This window comes from Geotrypetes seraphini, chromosome 7, assembly GCF_902459505.1.
Source record: "Geotrypetes seraphini chromosome 7, aGeoSer1.1, whole genome shotgun sequence".
Classification (NCBI taxonomy): Eukaryota; Metazoa; Chordata; class Amphibia; order Gymnophiona; family Dermophiidae; genus Geotrypetes; species Geotrypetes seraphini.
Window position 1 is genome coordinate 37,426,463 of NC_047090.1, and position 21,015 is coordinate 37,447,477.

The 21,015-nt window shown below is 43.0% G+C and overlaps 1 protein-coding gene across 8 annotated transcripts in view; it reads left to right on the top strand.

Moving 5' to 3' along the window:
• LOC117364282 overlaps window positions 1-21,015 on the top strand; it is a 202,894-nt gene that overhangs the window by 130,365 nt on the left and 51,514 nt on the right. For all 8 annotated transcript variants that reach the window (XR_004540203.1, XM_033953322.1, XM_033953325.1 and 5 more), the window contains exon 19: window positions 8,882-8,971. Coding sequence is in view for 7 of the 8 variants with exons in the window: in XM_033953322.1 (XP_033809213.1) it covers window positions 8,882-8,971 (90 nt within the window). In the remaining variant the exon portion in view is untranslated. The remainder of the gene's footprint in view (window positions 1-8,881; window positions 8,972-21,015) is intronic.

Sequence of the window (21,015 nt, forward strand, 5' to 3'; positions counted from 1 at the left end):
ATTATTTCTTTGATATAATGTCCATCAAAATTTATCTAGACGGTTTACAGCCAATAAAAATATTTAAAAGCAAATGTTAAAATAGAAAAAAATTCCACCACAGTGAATAGAAACATAGAAAGTGACGGCAGATAAGGGCTAAGGCCCATTAAGTCTGCCCACACCAATGACCCTCCCCTACCTCCCTTTGCGAAGAGATCCCACCTTTCGATCCCATTTAGCTTTAAAATCAGGCACACTGCTGGCCTCAATCACCTGCATCGGAAGACCATTCCATCGATCCACCACCCTCTCGGTGAAGAAGTATTTCCTGGTGTCGCCATACAATGTCCCTCCCCTGATTTTCCATGGATGCCCTCGTGTTGACGTGGGTTCCTTGAAGAAGAAGATATCCTCCCCCACCTCGATACAGCGCGTGAGGTACTTGAATGTCTCGATCATGTCCCCCCTCTCCCTGCGTTCCTCTAGGGAGTAGAGCTGCAATTTATTCAGCCGTTCCTCATACGGGAGATCCCTGAGCCCCGTGACCATCCGTGTTGCCATTCGCTGGACCGATTCAAGTCTCAGCACATCTTTGCGGTAATGTGGTCTCCAGAATTGTACACAGTATTCCAGATGGGGTCTCACCATGGACCTATATAATGGCATTATGACTTCGGGCTTACGGCTAACGAAACTCCTTCGTATGCAACCCATGATTTGTCTGGCTTTAGATGAAGCTTTCTCCACCTGAGTTGCAGTCTTCATGTCCTCACTGATGATTACCCCTAAGTCTCGTTCCGCTACAGTTCTCTCTAGGATCTCACCATTAAGAGTGTAAGTCTTACATGGATTTTTGTTGCCAAGGTGCATGACCTTGCATTTTTTGGCATTGAAGTTTAGTTGCCAGGTCCTGGACCAATTCTCCAATAGGAGGAGGTCGTGTGCCATACTATTGGTCTTGGATTTGTTGTCAGGTCCTGTTGTGTTCTTGTCCACTATATTGCATAATTTTGCATCATCGGCGAATAACGTTAATTTACCCTGAAGCCCCTCAGCCAAGTCCCTTATGAAGATGTTGAACAAGATTGGGCCCAAGACCAAGCCCTGCGGCACTCCACTTATCACCTCTGTCGTTTCGGAGGGGGAGCCATTCACCACCACCCTTTGAAGTCTACCCCCCAGCCAGTCCCCCACCCATGTAGTCAAGGTATCTCCCAAACCTATAGAGCTCATCTTGCTCAATAATCTGCGGTGTGGTACGCTATCGAATGCTTTGCTGAAATCTAAGTACACGACGTCCAGGGACTCCCCAATATCCAGCTTCCTCGTCACCCAGTCAAAGAAGCTGATCAGGTTGGATTGACAGGACCTCCCCTTTGTAAACCCATTTTGACGGGGATCTCGCAGATTCCCCTCGTTAAGGACCGTATCCAATTGGTGCTTGATTATGCATGAGATCTATTTGCATACAATAAAGGCAGTGCATGCAAATAGATCTCATGCATATTCATTGGGGGAATCCTTAAAACCCAACAGGGTTGTGGCCTTTGAAGACCAAAGTTGCCACCACTACTCTAGATGGAGCAAAAATATTTTTCAGAGACAGGGCAGAGAAGAAGCCAGTAGAGTGGAAGTCGCACAGTACTAAAGGACTCTTGAGTAGGATTACAAGATGTCCGGGAAAACCGAGACGTGTCCTCCTTTTAGAGAACTCCCTGATAGACTTTCCAAAACCCGGCATTTGTCCGGGTTTTGGAAATCCCCGACGAGCTCCTGCGGCATCTGGAGGGCTTTTGAGCGTGCACAGATGATGTCGCATACATCCGCACATGCTCCAGGCCCTCCAGACACGGCTTAAGCTTGTCCGAAAGAAAAGAGGAGACTCTGTGGGGCAGGGCTGGAGGCGGAACTGGGCAGGGTCATGTGTACAGGGTTTCCCTGAGAAAAATATGGTAATCCTTTCTTGGGTGGTGACCCGAGGCTATTCTTATGTTCTTATCTTCTTAAATCAAGTTAAAATTGTTGTGCCTTAAGATATAATATCACTAGTGTTTTAGCCCGTTACATTTGTTACAGTAACGGGTGCTAGAATAGACTCACCTATACCCTGACCCCACCCATGGCCCTCCATCTGGCCTCCTGGACCCCCATTACTTACCTGAGGCAGCAGCAGCGGTCCTGACGTACCAACCTCTCCTCCCTCAGTGCCCCAAAGCAGCAGTGGTCCTACCATTTCCATCTCTCCCTTTCCCCCTTTCACACCCTCTCTGATCCTGTTGCACCCCTTTTGCCATCTTTCCCTTTCCTGTCCCCTCCGTCCTTCCCCAAGGCCATCTCTCTCTCTCCTGCTCCCGCTTACAGACAGGCAGCCTTGAATGTTTGCAGGGTCTGCTGGAGTATATTAGGGGGGGGATAGATTCAGTCTGCAGACTTTCTTTTGCAACCCCATCTCTATCCCCTTCCTGAGTGGGTGTGACTTTGTTGGAGTTTTGATTATAGTATGCTGCTTGCCCTAGGGTAGAGAGTCCCATGGTTACAGTTGAGCATGAGCTCTCTGCTCCAATGAGCTTTGACAGGCTCAAACACTGCTCTATTTGTAAGTGCAAGGGACTTGGAACAGCGGGGAATTGTACAATTTGTGTAGGCCGCGGAGGCTCTAATATGTCCGATTCCGCAGCAGAGGAAGGAGGCTCAGATCTTGCTATAATGGCGGCGGCCCTGGTTCTTTTGTGAAGTTTATTTTTTAAGTTCAAAGCCACAGTGGCGGCTTCTCTCTCGATCCCCGCCTGCATCGGAAGCCTTCTCCAACGCAGGTGCGGCTCGAGAGAGGAGTCACCACCATTGCAGAAATGAACTGTATGAAAATGAGAAACATAAATCATTCCCTTGGGGACATATATGCAAAAATCACATTGCAAGGTTTTCCTTCTGTGATTAAAACTTTACAGCAACCAAAAGAAATCTCCTGTTCGCCAAATTTAAACTATTTTTGCCTAGAGCAAAAAATGTTTACCCAGCACGTCGTTTTATTTACGTTTTAGTTCTGCGTCGCAGGGGAGGACTCTTTAGTTCCAGCAAACAGCGCACTGGCGCCTACTGTTGACGAAATCCAGGTCCCTGTAATGGCGTAGGAAGGCTGCCGCAGCCTCCCTCCCGATCTGCGCTGTAGCTTTTCTGATTGGGAAGAGCTCTTCTTTGCCGGCTCCGGCACGAAGGTGAGTCGCGAATGTGGGGCCATTACTGCAGCGGCGCGAAGTGGAGAGCAGGGAGGCTGTGATGACGTAGTACACGAGCATGGGCACTCTTGCCGGCACAGCTGACAGATCAGGGATCAGGGAACACGCGGCGAGAGTGCGCATGCGCGTGGAGCGTTTTATTATTATAGATAGGCGTCGTTGAATAAAAATGGATACATTGGGTCATGCTTTTTGGTTATGTCCCAAAATTCAGAAATTTTGGAATGCTGTTTGTGTTTTTCTTGGATCAATTATTTCTAGAATTGTGGTTCCTTCCCCCCAGATGGTATTATTTCTTCAATGGGACAGGATTTTTAAGAAAGGGGTTAGGGAATTATTTCGTAAATCCTTTCTTATAGGTCAAAAATGTATTTTACAATATTGGTTGGAAGAAAGTCCATCCTCATTTTGGCATTGGAGGGCAGCATTTCATGCTCTTATGATTATGGAAGCTAGGGCGACCTTCCCATCTTATAAAAAACAGAGTAAATTTTGGATGATCTGGGAACCTTATATACAGCAATTATCAGCCAGAGCACGCAGTTTTGTAGTGAATTCATTACATTTGTTATCATAAAGTGAAGCATTATTTATTAGTAATATTTGGAAATGGGATGGGTGGAGGGGGGTAGGGGGGATGGGAAGGGCGGAGGGTGTGTGGGAGGTACTTTATCGTGTCTATATTGTGGTGATGATTGATTGGTTTTTTTAAATTTATAAATCTACAATGTATTAATTGAGTTGAGATGATATTTGTAAGATTTTTGTTATGTATATTTTATTTTTAAAACTCAATAAAAATTATTGAACATTCAAAAAATGTTTTAAATTTAGTCAGTGAGGTTTCATGACAAAAGTATGATGGGAGGAGCTGTTACTGAAAGAATGGTTTTTCGCATGATGTCGTGCATTATATACTTCGGAGAGGGAATGATTAACAGATTTTGTTGACTGGAGCGGAGTGTCCTCGTTGGGATGTACAGGGTGATTAGTCGCTCTATGAATCCAGGAGAATTATTTTGCGTAACTTTAAATGTAAGCAGTACGATTTTGAATGTCACTCTGTGCTTAATTGGAAGCCTTGTATAATAAAGGCGTGACGTGGTCATATTTTCGTGCCTTGAAAATCAGTTTGACTACAGCATTTTATAAACTCTGTAGTCTTCGTAATTCCTTTTCAGCTATTCGCTGATACAGAGCATTAAGCACATCTCTATAAGACACATGTACAGAATCACAGACAGTGAAGAGAAAGGGATCCCAAATTACGGTTACCATATGGCTCCAGAAAAAGGAGGACGGATTGAGACATCTGGGTTTTATTTACATTGCTTCAGAAAGACACAGGGGAAGCTACTGCTTGCCTTGGATCGATAGCATGGAATGTTGCTACTCTTTGGGGTTCCGGAATCTTTTGTTACTCTTTGGGATTCTGGAACCTTGCTATTCTTTAGGATTCTGAATGGAATGTTGCTACACTTTGGGGTTCCGGAATCTTTTATTTCTCTTTGGAATTCCGAAACCTTGTTTTTCTTTAGGATTCTGAATGGAATGTTGCTACTCTTTGGGGTTCCGGAATCTTTTGTTACTCTCTGGGATTCCGGAACCTTGCTATTCTTTAGGATTCTGAATGGAATTTTGCTACTCCTTGAGTTTTGGCCAGGTACTAGTGACTTGGATTGGCCACCATGAGAACGGGCTACTGGGCTTGATGGACTATTGGTCTGACCCAGTAAGGCTATTCTTATGTTCTTATGTCTCAATCCGTTCTCCTTTTTCTGGAGCCATATGGTAACCCTATCCCAAATCATTATTTACATTCTGGTCCTCTCCCCCTCCCCTAAATCTCTTAACAAGATCTGGCATATCAACATTTTCCCAAACAGGAACGCAACACTTCAATGGGAACACTGAGGCCAGGATTTTCAAAAACCCACGTTAAAAAGCAACGGTCTGCTAACGCACCCGTTTTGAAATCCAAATCTAAAAACCAGAGATATTCTTTAAAAAAATCGCACATGCAAATAAGATCAGTGGACAGCAGCGAAAATTTCTTACATGGGCATATGCACAGAAAAACGCCATTACTGAAAAAACCCCTCACTCTCCCCTGCTGCACTATTGGATGAATGGAAGGGAGAGGTGGAAAGAAGTAATGTCGACTTTTATCAATTGTGCATAAAAAATGCTATAATTGAGGTAAATCTTGTAATTTGTTTTAAATATAAAATTTAATCAAGGCCCACAGCCAGAAACACACAAGAGAAGGGTATCAAACATGTGCTCAAGAAGAAACATTGGCTTTTAACAAGCGCACATGAAGCATGCCTGTCTCTCCCCAAAACTCAAAAGAAGCGTGATTTTACTACCCTCCACTAAAAATATATAGATAGGCATTAGGCAGCCTAAATCACCTCCACAGGCACGATTCACATCAAAGGTAGGCAACGAGCCCTGGCCTACATTTCTGGCACAGTCAAAACACACGTGCTGGCACTGTAACGCCACCCCTGGACCGGTCGCTGCTTTTTGTCGCCAAAAGCCGATGCCGCTCTTCGAAAATGACTCGGGGATTTTTAAGAATCCACCGGAGGGCTCATTTCAACGTTAAAGAGCCCATTTGCATGCCTTCGTCGGAGGCTGCTAGAAACCTCGCTACAGACAGAGATAATCCGTTTTGATAATCCACCGCTAAAATGCGTGCAGGCTAAACCACCGGAAGACAGTTTAGCAACGGGGTTAAAGTTTTGAGAATCTTGCCCTGAGTTTTGTTGACTTGCATTAGTTTTCAAAGATATAACAGCATCATCAGTGTTCCCATGGCAACAATGACATATTGATCAAGTAATTAAATCCAAAAGATTATGCAGGGGTCACTACTGCAGAATTGAAGAGACTGATATTATTAGAAGGAGGACAAACGGTCAGCGTTTCATTTATAGTATTACAATATTCACTCTGAAAGAGACCAAAGGAAGTGTCAGTCATGAAATAGAAAAGAAAAAACTTGGGGTCACCTTAGTTTTCCTTTTTGGTGGGCGAGCTTATGTTTAACTTATAAATATGAGAAAATGAATGCTGACATGCTGGGGCATAAGATATTCAAATTAGTTTGGGGTCCATTGACATCTTTTGCAGATTTGCTATAGTTGTCCTTTAACTTTATCTATATTTTCTGTTGTTTTTAACACACACATCCGGGGTGGGGGGGGGGAGCGGGAGGGGGTATATGTTTTGTTTTGGTATTATTCTTGATGGTAACGATGGATGGGGAGGGAATTTTTATCTTTTGTATAGATACTGATTGATTATAGATGCTTGGTTGATTATCATTATTTGTATATAAATTGTATTGCACTTTTTGTTGGCATTAAAAACTAAATAAAGTTTTTAAAAAAACGCAATATCAAAAAGAAAGAGAATAAAATGGGAGTACTTCTAAGATCAGAAAATGCGGAAAAAGATATGCTTAGCCATACAATCAAGCCAAAGACACCAAAGGTTAGAAACTCTTCTCGCTCTTTAAAAGAGTATTGATAACATCACTGTAAACTTTCCTAGGAGCTAATTCGAAATCTTTCAGCTGGACGAGCCTCTCGGATTCTATTGGTTGATTTGATTTTATCTGCTGTATAATTAATTCTCTTGAAAGCAGGGTGTATCCACCGCCACTGAAGGTTTTGCATTAGACTAGAAAGATTCTCTGTGTTAAAACCTGAAGAATGTCTTTTGAGAGCAGATTGCTATAATTTTCCATGAAGACAATTCACCAGAAAACCTTTTCTCATCTTCCTTTCGCACCCAATGAGCAGCTGAAGCACTGCTAGCATTACAGGACACATACCCTGGCTTAGGAATGCGCAAAACTAAACCCATTTGGAGAAATCGCCCGCGACACAAACGTCCCTGGTTTACCAACCAGAAATCTAGCAACCTTATTCTTACTCTGCTGCACTGACCACCTATAAAGGTATCGTTAATAAATAAGAAAAGCCCATGAAAGGCTCCAGTACAATTTACAGTAGGCTTTTATGTGTTGGGAATCTGTCCAGAATTCAGCTTCATGACTCATATTCCAGAAGAGCCACTTTACTCACGTTATTCCTCTCCTAAAGTCACTTCATTGGCTTCAAGTTTCAAGTTTATTTAAATTTGATAAATCGCTTATTACATACTAAGCGAGTAACAGTAAAATATAGGATAGATCTAGAGTTCATTATACAGCTTTAAAAGGGGTTAAAAACAAACTGACAGAACAGACAGACTCGGATACATAAGGGAAAGGGAAAGGAAAAGGAAGGGAAGACAGTTACAATATTAATATTTTTCATAATTGGGAAGAAAAGAAAAACCAAATAAGGGAAGAACATATGGAATGGGATTAAGATTGTTAAAAATGAATTATTTAAACATTAAATGCGTCTCTAAAGAGAAAAGTTTTTAAATTATTTTTGAATCTGCTGAGATCTTTAACTTCTCTTATATATAAAGGCAAGGCGTTCCAGGTTAGGGGGGCCATTACTGAATATATATCGTGACGTCTGGTTCCAATAATTTTCAAAGAAGGAACCATTAGCAATCCCTGAGTTGTAGATCGGAGTGAACGTGTCGCTTCCCATCCGTTTCCAAAATACAATTCAAACTCTTCTTACTGACCTACCAATGTGCTCACTCAGCTGTCCCTCATTATCTCTCTTCACTTATTTCTCCCTATGATCCTCCCTGCTCGGTGGTAAGTCCCTCCTATCTGTGCCCTTCTCTTCAACTGTCAACTCCAGACTCCGCCCCCTCTGCCTTGCTGCACCGTATGCTTGGAACAAGCTGCTCGAATCCGCCTATGGCAGTGTTCAAGGCCTATAAAAAGCCCACCTCTTAGAGTGCTTTCGACCTAACTCAGCAAGCATTGATAGCTATTGCATGACTTTTTGAATTAACTTTAAGTTTTATCTTACCTGTTTTTATGGTTTTAAATTTTGGTTCTATTTTAACTGTGTTAAGGCTTTTACTTTGCTTTTATTTTCTTCAGTTATTTTCTCTGTGATCTCTCTGCCGCCGCAGAGCGGCGGCGCGTTCCTGAATCCACCCCTCAACTTCCGGTACATGACATTTAAAATCTGTCACTTTGCGGCGCACGCTAAAGGAGCGCGCTTAAGGAGCAGGTTATGCCACTGTCTGTACTCACTGTTTCTAGTAAACTGAATTTTTCCTTCCAGGGGTTGAAACACGACTCTCTAATTTGGAGATTATGCCATAAAAAGCTTCCTGTTCCTTTAAGATACATATTTTACATGGGACACATGCTTATACACTTCCCCCTCTGAATTCACGGTTTTGTTAAGCGCGATTTCGCTTATTTGCGGTTTTTCATCCCCTGGCTCTGCTCCCCAAATTTACGCCACAGGAAATCGCTGCTCCCGGCGTTGGACGGAGCAAATCGCTACACTTGCAGGGCAGGTTATTCGCGGTTTTTTAAAATCTTTTAAAGTTGGTTTTTTTTTAAACAAGAAAAACCGCAAATAACATACAAAAAGTTATTTGTGGTTTTTTCAGTATTCGCTGCCATGCTGTTCCCCTATCACCGTGAATGCGGAGGGAGAAATGTACCTTGAAATTTGAGAAACTATGAGTAATGCTGTTCCCAATTTTATATTATGTATTTGTAGGAGCTGTTGGACTTGAAAGTGAATGTAAACGTGTTAGACTACAAAGGAGCCACTGCTCTCCATCGTTGTCGAGATAAGAAAACTGTGCAGGTAATGGAGTTATTTGGGCGCATGTTTCTAGGGGGGGGGAGGAAGATGCCTGATTTTTGTCACGGTTCTACTGTGGGTTTCAGGATTTTTTTTTTTTTTTTAAACTTCTGCCTCGAGAACTGAACATTTATGTCCCTTTTCCATTTAATGTATCATTAAATAAGACGACTACCCCCTTCATGTTTTTCATAGTGTTTTGCCAGCATAAATCAGTGTCGTGCTACCAATTGTTTGTCAAGAGGTTCTTCCCAACTCCTTTGCTCTCATTCATTCTTCAGTTTACTCCTGCCCAAGCCACGGCACTCCTGCACTTAAACCTTAAGGAATAAACCCTAACGTCACTCTAACCTAACAGCACACTACCAGTAAGATGGTGCTGATTGCTGCGAATGCTTTCTACCCTCCTCACGTCAATAGTCCAATTACGGACACTCCCTCTATAACCGTTGACCTAAACTGCCCCCAGCCAAGACTGTGTGCTCATTCCAACCCTCCCCCCCACACATTTGATGTATACACCCGATGTTTTATCCTATATTGTAAATGTTGTCTGTCCTCTCCCCTCCCAGCAGTATACTGTATGTGCATGATTATTCATGTACCTCAAGAAAGTTATCATTGTACGAGTCTTTAAGCCCGTTACATTAATGGGTGCTAGAATAGATGTTGTGTCTGTCTGTCTGTGTTTCTTTATCTTTCTCTCCTTGGCCGCTGTCTGTATCCTTCTGTCTCCCCCCCCCCACCCCGAGCAAAGCTGTCTGCCCCAGCACACACCTCCCCCCCAAATCAGCCCCCTTTCCCTCTCCCTAACTGTCTCTCCATGGCCCTCTTCTGTCTTCCCCCCAGAGCAAAGCTGTCTGTCCCCAGCACACCTCCCCCCCAAAGCAGCCCCCTTTCCCTCTCCCTATCTCTCGATGGCCACTTCTGTCTCCCCCCAGCACACCCCTACCCCCAAAGCAGCCCCCTTTCCCTCTCCCTGTCTCTCCAGGGCCCCTTCTGTCTTCTCCCCAGAGCAAAGCTGTCTGTCCCCAGCACACCTCCTCTCCAAAGCAGCCCCCTTTCCCTGTCCCTATCCATGACCCCTTCTGTCTCCCCCCAAAGCAGCCCCCTTTCCCTTTCCCTCTCCCCCTGGCTCCCGGTATTGATCCCCTTCTTACCCTCCCTCCATCCCACACTGACTGGCCCATGCTGCTCCCGATGTTCATAGGAACTCAATGAGCATTGGGAGCAGCGCAGGTCATTCAGCGTGGCTCTCTGTGCTAAAAACCGCTAGCGCAGTTTCATAGAAGAGGGGGCAAGTGTTTTTGAAAAAAGATAGAATGTACCCCAAACACTGTGAATGTTTCCAGATTTCTAAGCAGTTTTACAATAAAATTTCTAAAATTAAAAAAGGGGGAAAACAAACATTTGTCATTATTGTCACACCTGCCCAGCTCCTGTTCACGGCAGCGAGCTGGAACACTGTGACTGTTCCTGTCCATACGTGTACCCTTTAACCAGGGTACCCTTCAGGCCTTCTTAGGCGTCTGCCTAAGGTATAATATCAGATTCCCTGACATTACCAAAAGAAAAAACAGGCAAGGGAAAAGAAACTCACACACCTCAAAATCCCGTATAGTAGAATAATCAAACAAAGGTTTTATTATGTTCACTGGTTGCATTGAACAAAAGGAAAAATGCTTCAGCTTAGCAGACCTCACAACAAGCACTCAAAACTATGAGGCAAAACACAAGCTGTTCAAACAGAGCAAAACTGTCAAAGAAATCCAGTGTCCAGGTTTTTGGGTGTGTCTCATCTTAACCTATCAGTTCCACAGCCTCTGGACTTTGTTAGCATATCTATAAACAGTCCTGTTCACCAGAGTAGTTTGGATTTAGTAACTTTCACTAAGCTGCTTCAGCTCCAGCAGCTGGGTCATTTCACAGGCATGAAAAAATTCAGAACAGAAACACACTTTAAACCACAACTGGGCAACAAGAAACCTGGCCAGCATGTCACCTGGTTTTCACAGCCTAACGTGGCTTATCACATACTGTAGCTCTGTAAACCGTATTCTCTTCTTTAGCACAGAATTCACAAGGTCCATGCAGGCTCTCAGCACAGCTCCCTGCTGTGCCTTTCAAGTAATTAATTATGCACAGCTGTGAGGAAGAAGCTCTCGGCTCAGCTTGGCTGCTAGCAGAGAGAACAAAAAAATGCCAAAACATTTGCTAGCTTTACCACTAAAGCTTTCAAGCAGCAATTAACAGTTCATTATCAGCAGGGAGAGAACTACAACTCCCCTTTAAACTATCACTGGCATAACTGGTAGCTACAGTGTGGACACAGGCAATACACATCCCCTTACTGCTTATCAATGTCCATGGACACCTCCTCCGGTCCTACCAGACTTTCCTGGATTTCCATGGGTTCCCCTGGAGTTCCTTCCTCACTCCCTGGGTCAGCAGTAAGCTCTTCTGTGTCCACCATTTGCCAGTCTTGGTTCAGCTACTCAGCATTCCGTTGAGGAGGAGAGGGTTCTTCACCGAGCACACCCTGAAGCCTCCTCGACTCCTCCTCCTCCTCCTGAAGCCTCCTAGCTGCTCTGTTTTAACCCCCTCTAATTCGCCCCTCCCTGCTCTGAATGAGAAGGGAGAGAAAACTCTCTGCAGCTGTGCCTGTCTCAGTCACAGCTTTCTGTGCTGAGACTGGCCTTCTGGGAGCTGTAGTTTCTTAGCTCCTGGGATAGTCCAAGTGAAGTCAGCTTTTCATATTCTGCAGGGCCAACCTGACCAGCTCTCCTGCCTCGGGGACTACCTACCTTCTTCACCACTGTATCAAAGCTAGGGATAGCACTAGATTTGTCACATTATACAAAACAATGTATGTATTTAGATGGACACTACGGACTGACAATAATTACAGGAGGTAGGAGGGAAGACATACACTTATCCCTCCATATTCACAGGGGATGCGGGCAGACCATGGCCGTGAATATGAAAAAACCGCGAATAACTTTTTATATGCTATTCGCTGTTTTTTGTAGCAGCCGGCATTTTTGCAACCAAAACCATGAATAACTAGAGTTGAAAGTACCTGGAAGTGTGCCGGATACCAAGTATTTGAGCAGCTCTCTCTCTCTCGATCTTGCTGGCTGGGCTTCGTGCAGGCTCTGCTTCCGCTCCATGTTGCAATGAGAGGGGGCGGGGCGGGGGCCTGCATGAAGGACGCGTCCATTTTCAAAGCGCTTGGCACTTGCGTTTCCTGCGCTGTCTTCTTCAGTTCTGTGCTGTGAGAGGCAAGAGCCGCTGGCGGAGGAGATGATGCGCTGTTTCTGGGTAGGAACTTTAATCATGATGTAATTTGGGGGGGCAGAGTCAGCAGCCAAAAAATCCCGAATAAGCGAATCCGCAGATACGGAAACCGCGGATACAGAGGGAGAAGTGTACAATTTTGAATAGGATAGGAAGACGTAAAAGGATAATACAAATAGGAGGGGGCATTAACGTCTGTGGTGGAGGATGGAAATAGATTGTCAGATGTTATAGATCAAATGCATCGTTGAATAGAAAAGACTTTAGATTTGATTGAAATTGTTCGAAGTTGGATTCTTCCTGAAGGTGACCCGCTCTGAGCTCCTGGGTAGGACGGGATATAAAACCGAAATAAATAAATAAATAAAAGAAATATCTTTGGACTCCTGGGAGATCCCTTTACGACGCCATTGATTTAAATTAAAATACTTTGCACTTCTGGTGAATCTGTTGCTCTTCCTCTCCCACCTTTTTCATCCACTGGTTTCCTTCTACTCATTTAAACGTCTTCCAGCTTGATTGGAAGTGGGTTGGATAAATTTCCATGAACTGTCGCCTTTTTTTTTTTTCTTTTTAAAGTCTTCATTTATTTAATAACCATATTTCGTTAAGCAGTATGAGTGATGGAACGATTGACCTTCCAGACAAATAGGAGGTAGGGTGGAGGTTTGGGTTAGGGAGAGTGGGATGGGTAGATAATGCTATGTTTCTGTTAAGAATGTTCTTGTGTATGTTTACATATCTTTATAATGTATTTGTGCGTTGCATTTCTCTGTAGAATGTAAAAATTTAATAAAGATTGAACAACATCTTAGTATCAAAAGAGAAAAATACCAATATGGAAGTGCAATACAACACACTGCTCATTTTTGTACATTCTTATAAAACAATAAAACTTATTGAACTTAAAATAAAGATTGAACAAAAAACCAAGAACAACATATTTCACAGTACAATACAAAATCAAACAGCACAAGGGAAATGTCCAACATTAAAGAAAGTTAAATTTAAGAGTTCATATTAAGAATGAGAAGAAAATTAATCCTTAAGAGTGGGTCAAGTTTTGTTGAAGGAAGCAACAGTATTTTTTTTAGCAAGGTAACATAAGAACATAAGAACATAAGAAGTTGCCTCCGCTGAGGCAGACCATAGGTCCATCCTGCTCAGCGGTCCGCACCCGCGGCGGCCCATCAGGCCCATTGCCTGAGCAATGGTCTATACCTATCTATACCCCCCAATCCCTTTTTCTTCTAGGAATCTATCCAAACCTTCTTTGAAACCATTTAATGTTTTCTTGTCTACAACAGCCTCTGGAAGCTGGAAGTAAGACAGGTTAAATCCCACCATTTATTATAACAAACTTGAGAAAGATTTTTCCATGAAGTACAAATAATTTTCAATGGAAGGACTAGCAATACATCCATCAAAGAACATTGATATATTGAGAGAGAAGCCTTAAAGTATGTACCATAAGAAATGCCCTCACCGGATCAGACCCTAGGTCCATCCAGTCCGGTGACCCGCACATGCGGAGGCCAATCCAGGTGTTCCCTGCTGAAGACCCAGTTTACCCATATCCCTCAATGTGTTTTGCAAGAAGGTGTGCATCCAACTTGCCCTTGAATCCTGAAGGGAACATCTATGCGGAAAATATTACTTATAGTAGACCAAACGTCTACCTGGTAAGTCTGAACGTGTGAACATTCAATCAGAAGATGTTTAAAATTACCATCGTCTATTCACCCCATTGAAATATACCATACTCGGTCAAGCCACAGTGCCGATAGAAACACTGTTCCGGCTTAAGTCCATCAAGCTCACCATCTTGTCACCAACATCATAGAATGGTTAAGTCTCCCAGAGGAGAGATACGTTCCTTCTTTCTCACTCGCAGAAGTATGAGGTGGAGATAGCTACATCTACTTGGTTAATAAATACTGAAAGATCTGTCCTCCAGTAACTCGTCCAAACCTTTTTCGAAATCCAGCTATATTATTAACCCTGACCATTTGCTGTAACAATAAATGCCAGTGCACTGAGGTTTGGCGATTTTCAGACAGGCAATTTCTGTGCATAAATCACTAATCATCTCATAAATGACTTTGTTAGTCTTCTCTGTGATCAATAAAAATGATGCTTTAAAACTCGAGCTTCAAAGATCTCACAGGCCTCTTGTTCAAATGAAATATGAATGCACATATGGATATTAGCCACCGCAGGGCTCCTTTTACTAAGCTGCGTTAGGGCTTTAATGCGCAGAATAGCGCACGCTACAATGCCATGCACGTTAGACGCTAACACCAGCATTGAGCTGGCGTTAGTTCTAGCTGCGTAGCACAGGGTTTTCGCGCGCTAATCTGCTGCGTGCGCTAAAAACACTAGTGCACCTTAATTAAAGGAGCCCTTAATGATCTATTTATTATTGATGAATTGGGATTTATTAACCATCTTTACGAAGAAATTCGTCCAAGGTGGTGTACAGCAGATTTGGAGGGTTTTTTAAAAATATGACGTCTAAATCTGCGTTTAGACATTTTTCAGAAGACGCACAAAAATCCAGTACCAAACATGCCCATTTTCAAAACTGCAAAACATCTGTCTTGTTTTTTCGAAAATGGATGTGTTTGTGCTCTGTGCATCTATCTTTTTGATCAATTTTTGGAAAAATAAGAAATAAAAAAAATCCAAAATCCAAATGAAAAACACAAAGAACAAGTCATTGGGATGTAGGAGGGGCCAGCATTTGTACTAGACTGACCACACAGACATAGTAACATAGTAAATGACGGCAGATAAAGACCTGAATGATTCATTAGTTATTCTCATTAAAAATACATGATTAAATTAACTTGTCTCTTCTTTGATATTTCTGGGCCGTAGATTGTAAAGTCTGGTATTGTCCTAGGGTCCAGCTGCTGAAGTTGCCATCTAAGCTCACTCCAGCCTATCCAACCATCCCGTTGTTTGCAGGCTATCTTCTGTCCAGTCTGTCCAGTAACGTTCTCATGTTCCAAGTTAGTGGAGTTACCGTTGGTGCCCTCCCCCAGCCCATCCTACACCGAATCACCATATTGACTGCTGCATTTCAAAGTTTCAGGAGAGGGGGGCCTAATGGCCTGAAAATTTAATTGCTAGGGAGCACAAGGGTAAAGATTTGCCTATGGACTTTATTTCTGCACCAGCCCTGTTGCTTGGTCAGCCTAAGAAGCCGAGGTCTGGTTCAGGAATTAGATTAAACATTAAACTAGAGTATATATGATTATCAGTTTTTGTTGCTTATTTTAGTAAAATATTAACAATTTGGAAAATGGTATTAAAAACGCTGCAGCCTTAAAAAGTATGCAAGAGAGAGCTTCTGAATGCAATGTTGAGTTGTCAAAAGATCATGCAGATTTCCACATTCATTGTTGATGCCTTTACAAGGCAGACCTTTTCTGCAAATCCTGCAGCTGTTTGCCTCCTGGAGAAGTATATAGATTCAGGAGAATGATTCCCTTACACCAGGGGTAACCTGTGGCCCGTCATTGAATTTTATGTGGCCCATGTGACCATGGGAAGTATGCATAGAAAGATCATTATACACATAGAGAGAAATTCTATAAGAGATGCCAAAGTTGGCTTCAATTATGAGCTTTAATAAACTCGTAATTGAAAAACAATAAAAATTAATGGGGAAATAGGCGCTTATTTTCTTAGGCGTGATTCTATCAGCCTATCAGCGCCTAATACCAAAGTAGGCGTGTTTAGGGGTGGAGAAATACTTAGGCACCACTTGGCATGATTCTCTAAAGGACTTAGGCACCTATAAACCCTGGCCTAAATTACAGGCGCCTAAGTTTTAAGTTAGGCGCCGCTAAGCGCGATTCTGTAATGGACGCCTAAGTGTGATTGACATGCAATGGCCACCTAAATGTAGGCGCCTCTCTTTTTTAGGCTTACAGAATCTGGCCTATATAAAGGCTGTCATTTATTTTAACATGGAAATTGTGAATAAGTCTTCTAAATTAACCTCGGAATAGACTTGACCAAAGCCACAAGGAATGTCATCAGCTGAATACTGACTTATGGAATTAGCATCCCCCAAAAGCTTACATATACAATGACAGAGTGGATGGAAAGCCAAAGGAAGACCAAGTAGGAAACATATAACATACATTTAACATCGAGAAAATAGTAAGCGAGCATCAAATAGGCTTAGTGAAAAAACACGTGGATCATATAACCTTGCACTTGACCTCAATAACGAATGAGTCCGAGTGGATGGAAGAAGTAGTTGCTATCATAAAAATTAACAATCAGGGCAAATTCAAACTCTTATTTTAAGGCTTTTAAAAAAAGATAAGCAAACACAAAGACGAAAAGAAAGAGGACCTGTGTTCCACGATACCGACGGTGAGTCCAAAACAACAACAGTGGAACAGTCATCGCTGGATATCACAGGATTTATAAAATCCAAACGTGTATTAAGGATAAAATGTCCAAATATAAAATTAAGAAATAAATATGCCAAGATAATTTCACAATAAACCAATTGCACAACACACCAATTGCTCCCTTGAAAGTTGACTTAAGCCGGATCCTACACGGGCCGTGTTTCGATGACACTTAGGGCTCCTTGTACAAAAGTGCGCTAGGGCCTTAATGCGCGGAATAGCGCACGCTAAATTTCCACGTGCGCTAGCCGCTACTGCTTCCTTTTAAGCAGGCGGTAGTTTATTGGCTAGCATGCGCTGTAGCATGCGCTAATCCGTTGCGTGCGCTAAAACCGCTAGCGCACCTTAGTAAAAGGAGCCCTTAGCCTGGGTCAGCGGTCCTGCTAGATGGTACAAAACCAGAAGTGAGCAATTAGGTTTCGATATGAATTTCACTGCTTATGAAAACCTAATTGTTTGCTTCTGTTTTCAAAAAGGATAAGCATCAACTGTGTTCTATTTCTATCTTTCTAATGGATTAATTGTTCATGGATTTATTTTTTTTTTAATTTTTATGGTTAGTAAATGTTCCTAGCTCTAATAACATTTCCTTCTCATGCAAACATCCCCCTCTGCAGATGTGTTTCTCCCCACCGGAGGACATGCAGATTTTATTCTCTTCTCCTACTGTGGGTGAAAGACCTGGTTTCATAGCGGTGCTTTCCGGTGCTTGTTTGGTTTGCATAATGTGTAATTTCTGTTTACTTGGGCTATAAAGGAGGTCACGGGGAATTTCTCAGTCCCTTTTCTTGTGCTCCCAGCATCCCGTTAAATTGCACATAATTCCAATTATTATAAAGACCATTGAAGCTTTCCCTTTCATTTTTAAGTGGTTCGGCAGTAAAGTATAACCTAATTTGCCTTTTTACTATCACAGTAAAAATGAGAATGAGTAGTTATTGGTTCTGAAATTGTTGCTAATTAAAATATTTACATAATTATATCTGTAGATCATCTGGAGATTTAACAATCAGCAATTTTCTTTCGCTTCGCAGTACACCTGACCTCATTTCCTATTAAGGCATTGCTATTTAGGGTAATTACCAAAAGAGGACTTTGAACAATTCAAGGATGATAAAAAGCTACAGACCGACTGACTCCCAAGGTTCAAAACTTAACTATGTGTACTCGGACTCCAAAATGATATTCAGGGCAATTTTATAACTTGGCACCAAGATAGAGGTGCATGAGAACTGTGAGGTGCAATAACAATTCCTCTGGCAGCCTATGCTTTTTATTAATGGAGCATGATAGGCTGTGGCTGAGTACTTCACTAATATTAGAAAATAATGTATGGAAAGTATGCAATATTGAAGTAATAAATAAGGGACCTGTGATAAGGGAGAAGTGTTTTTAAATTGCACAGGTCAATCTAGTGTTTGAACTTCCTATAATTAAGAAGAACCAAGATAGAGGTGCCACAATGGGGCATGCTTAGCCATCTCTTATAATAAAACGCTAAGCGTGCATGCGCACTTGCACTGCCGTGATGCCTGATCTGTAGTTCCGTGGCCGGCAGAGTGTGCATGCGCGTTTACCACGCACGGCCAGACAAAGTTCAGATGCGCTCCAGGTCGGCGAGTCGAGTGTCTAGGATCCATTCCTGGTAGCGGGGGGTCGGCGCCGGGGACAGGGGGGGATGCAGCGGTGGCGGGCCCGCCATGTCGATGATGATGAGGAGACGCGGGGTGCGAGTGCGGCCGAAGGGAGTCATTGGGGCTTGCGCACGCCGACCTCTGGGCACGCGGGCGGGAGTCGTCGACGCCGAGGTATATATATATATATATCTACTAGCACCCGTTAATGTAACGGGCTAAAACACTAGTAATTCTATAAATACTTTAGGTCAAGACTAAGGGCTCCTTTTACAAAGCCACGTTAGCAGCTTTATCGCCTGTGACTTTTTTTTATCATGCGCTAACCCCCGCACTAGCCGCTCAAGAGGAGGCGGTAGCGGCTAGCGTGGCCGGCGCAGCGCGAGCTATTACGAGCGTTAAACCGCTAACGCGGCTTCATAAAAGGAGCCCTAAAAATATTATGATGCCTCTTTATCACTCCATGGTGCAATCTCACCTGGAATATTGTGTTCAATTCTGGTCGCCTTATCTCAAAAAAGATATAGTGGAACTAGAAAAGGTTCAAAGAAGAGTGACCAAGATGATAAAGGGGATGGACCTCCTCTCGTATGAGGAAAGATTAAAGAGGTTGGGGCTCTTTAAGTTGGAAAAGAGACGTCTGATGGGAGATATGATTGAAGACTACTAAATCCTGAGTGGTGTAAGATGGATACAAGTTGATTAACATTTTATTCCGTGAAAAATGACAAAGACTAGGGGACACTCGATGAAGATACAGGAAATACTTTTAAAACCAATAGGAGGAAATATTTTTTCACTCAGAGACTAGTTAAGCTCTGGAACAAATTGGCAGAGGATGTGGTAACATCGGTTAGTATAGCTGGGTTTTTTAAAAAAAAGGTTTTGACAAGTTCCTGGAGGAAAAGTCCATAGTATGGCATTGAGACAGACATGGGGGGAAACCACTGCTTGCCCTGGGATCGGTAGTATGGAATGTTGCTACTATTTGGGTTTTTGCCAGGTACTTGTGAACTGAATTGGCAACCGTGAAGACGGGCTACTGGGCTAGATGAACCATTGGTTTAGCCCAGTAGAGCTATTTTATGTTCTTTATAGAATACTCAATTGATGAATCAATCATTTATTGATCTCATTCACTAATTTTCCAGTCAATTCAATGATCCTCAGAAACACCACCACCACCTGAGGATCGTTGAGTTGACTGGAAAATTAGCGAATGAGAGTCACTGGTGGATCAATAAATGATTGCTTTATCAATTAAGTTATTCGATTAAGGCTCCCATATAAGTTGAATCATTGAAGAAAAGTGCTATAATCAAATTTATTACGTTATAGAATACTTGCACAAAATACCAAAATTTAGGCGTAACTACCTACGAAAGGTTGATGGGTGACATAAATTGGCATGCCCAATTGCACACCTAACCATGGTGGTGCATGCATCATGTGGTGATAGAAACACAGAAACATAGAAAAAAGCAGCAGAAAAGGGCTATAGCCCACCAAATCTGCCCATTCCAAGTATCCCCTCCCCTGAATTTACTCCCTTAAAGATCCCACGTGAGTATCCCATTTTCTCTTAAAATCCGTCACGCTGCTGGCCTTTTTCACCTGGAGTGGGAGTCTGTTCCAATGATCCACTACTCTTTCGGTGAAGAAGTACTTCCTGGAGTCGCCATGAAACTTCCCTCCCCTGATTTTCAGCGGATGCCCTCTGGTGGTCAAGGGTCCCATGAGCCAGAAGATATCATCTTCTGACTCGATGTGTCCCGTGATGTACTTATATGTTTCAATCATATCTCCCCTTTCTCTTCTTTCCTCAAGTGAGTACAGCCGCAATTTTTTAAATCTTTCTTCATACGTGAGATCCTTGAGCCCCAAGACCATCCTGGTGGCCGTTCGCTGAACCGACTCGATCCTCAGCACGTCCTTTCGGTAGTGTGGTCTCCAAAACTGAACACAGTACTCCAAGTGAGGCCTCACCATGGCTCTGTACAACGGCATCATAACTTCAGGTCTCCTGCTGACGAAACCTCTGCGGATACACCCCATCATTTGTCTTGCCCTGGAGGAAGCCTTCTCCACTTGATTGGCAACCTTCATGTCCTCACTAATGATCACCCCTAGGTCGCGTTCCGCCGTGGTCCTAACCAAGGTCTCACCATTTAGTACATAAGTTCTACGCGGGTTTCTCTTACCCAGATGCATTATCTTGCATTTTTTAGCATTGAAGCCTAGCTGCCAAGTAGTTGACCATTGTTCCAGCAACAGTAGGTCGTGTGTCATATTATCAGGTAATAAGCTTTTGCCTACTATGTTGCAAAGTTTGGCGTCGTCAGCAAACAATGATACCCTTCCTCTAAGTCCTTGCGTCATATCTCTTATGAATAAGTTAAATAGAATCGGGCCCAGGACCGAGCCCTGCGGCACTCCACTGATCACGTCCGATGCTTCGGATGGGGTACCGTTCACCACCACCTTCTGAAGTCTACCGCTCAGCCAATCCCCAACCCATGTAATTAGAGTGTCTCCTAATCCTATCGATTTCAGCTTGTTCAGTAATCTTCGATGAGGGACGCTATCAAATGCTTTACTGAAGTCCAAATATACCACGTCCAGTGACTCTCCGGCGTCCAGTTGTCTAGTAACCCAGTCAAAAAAGCTAATCAGATTAGATTGG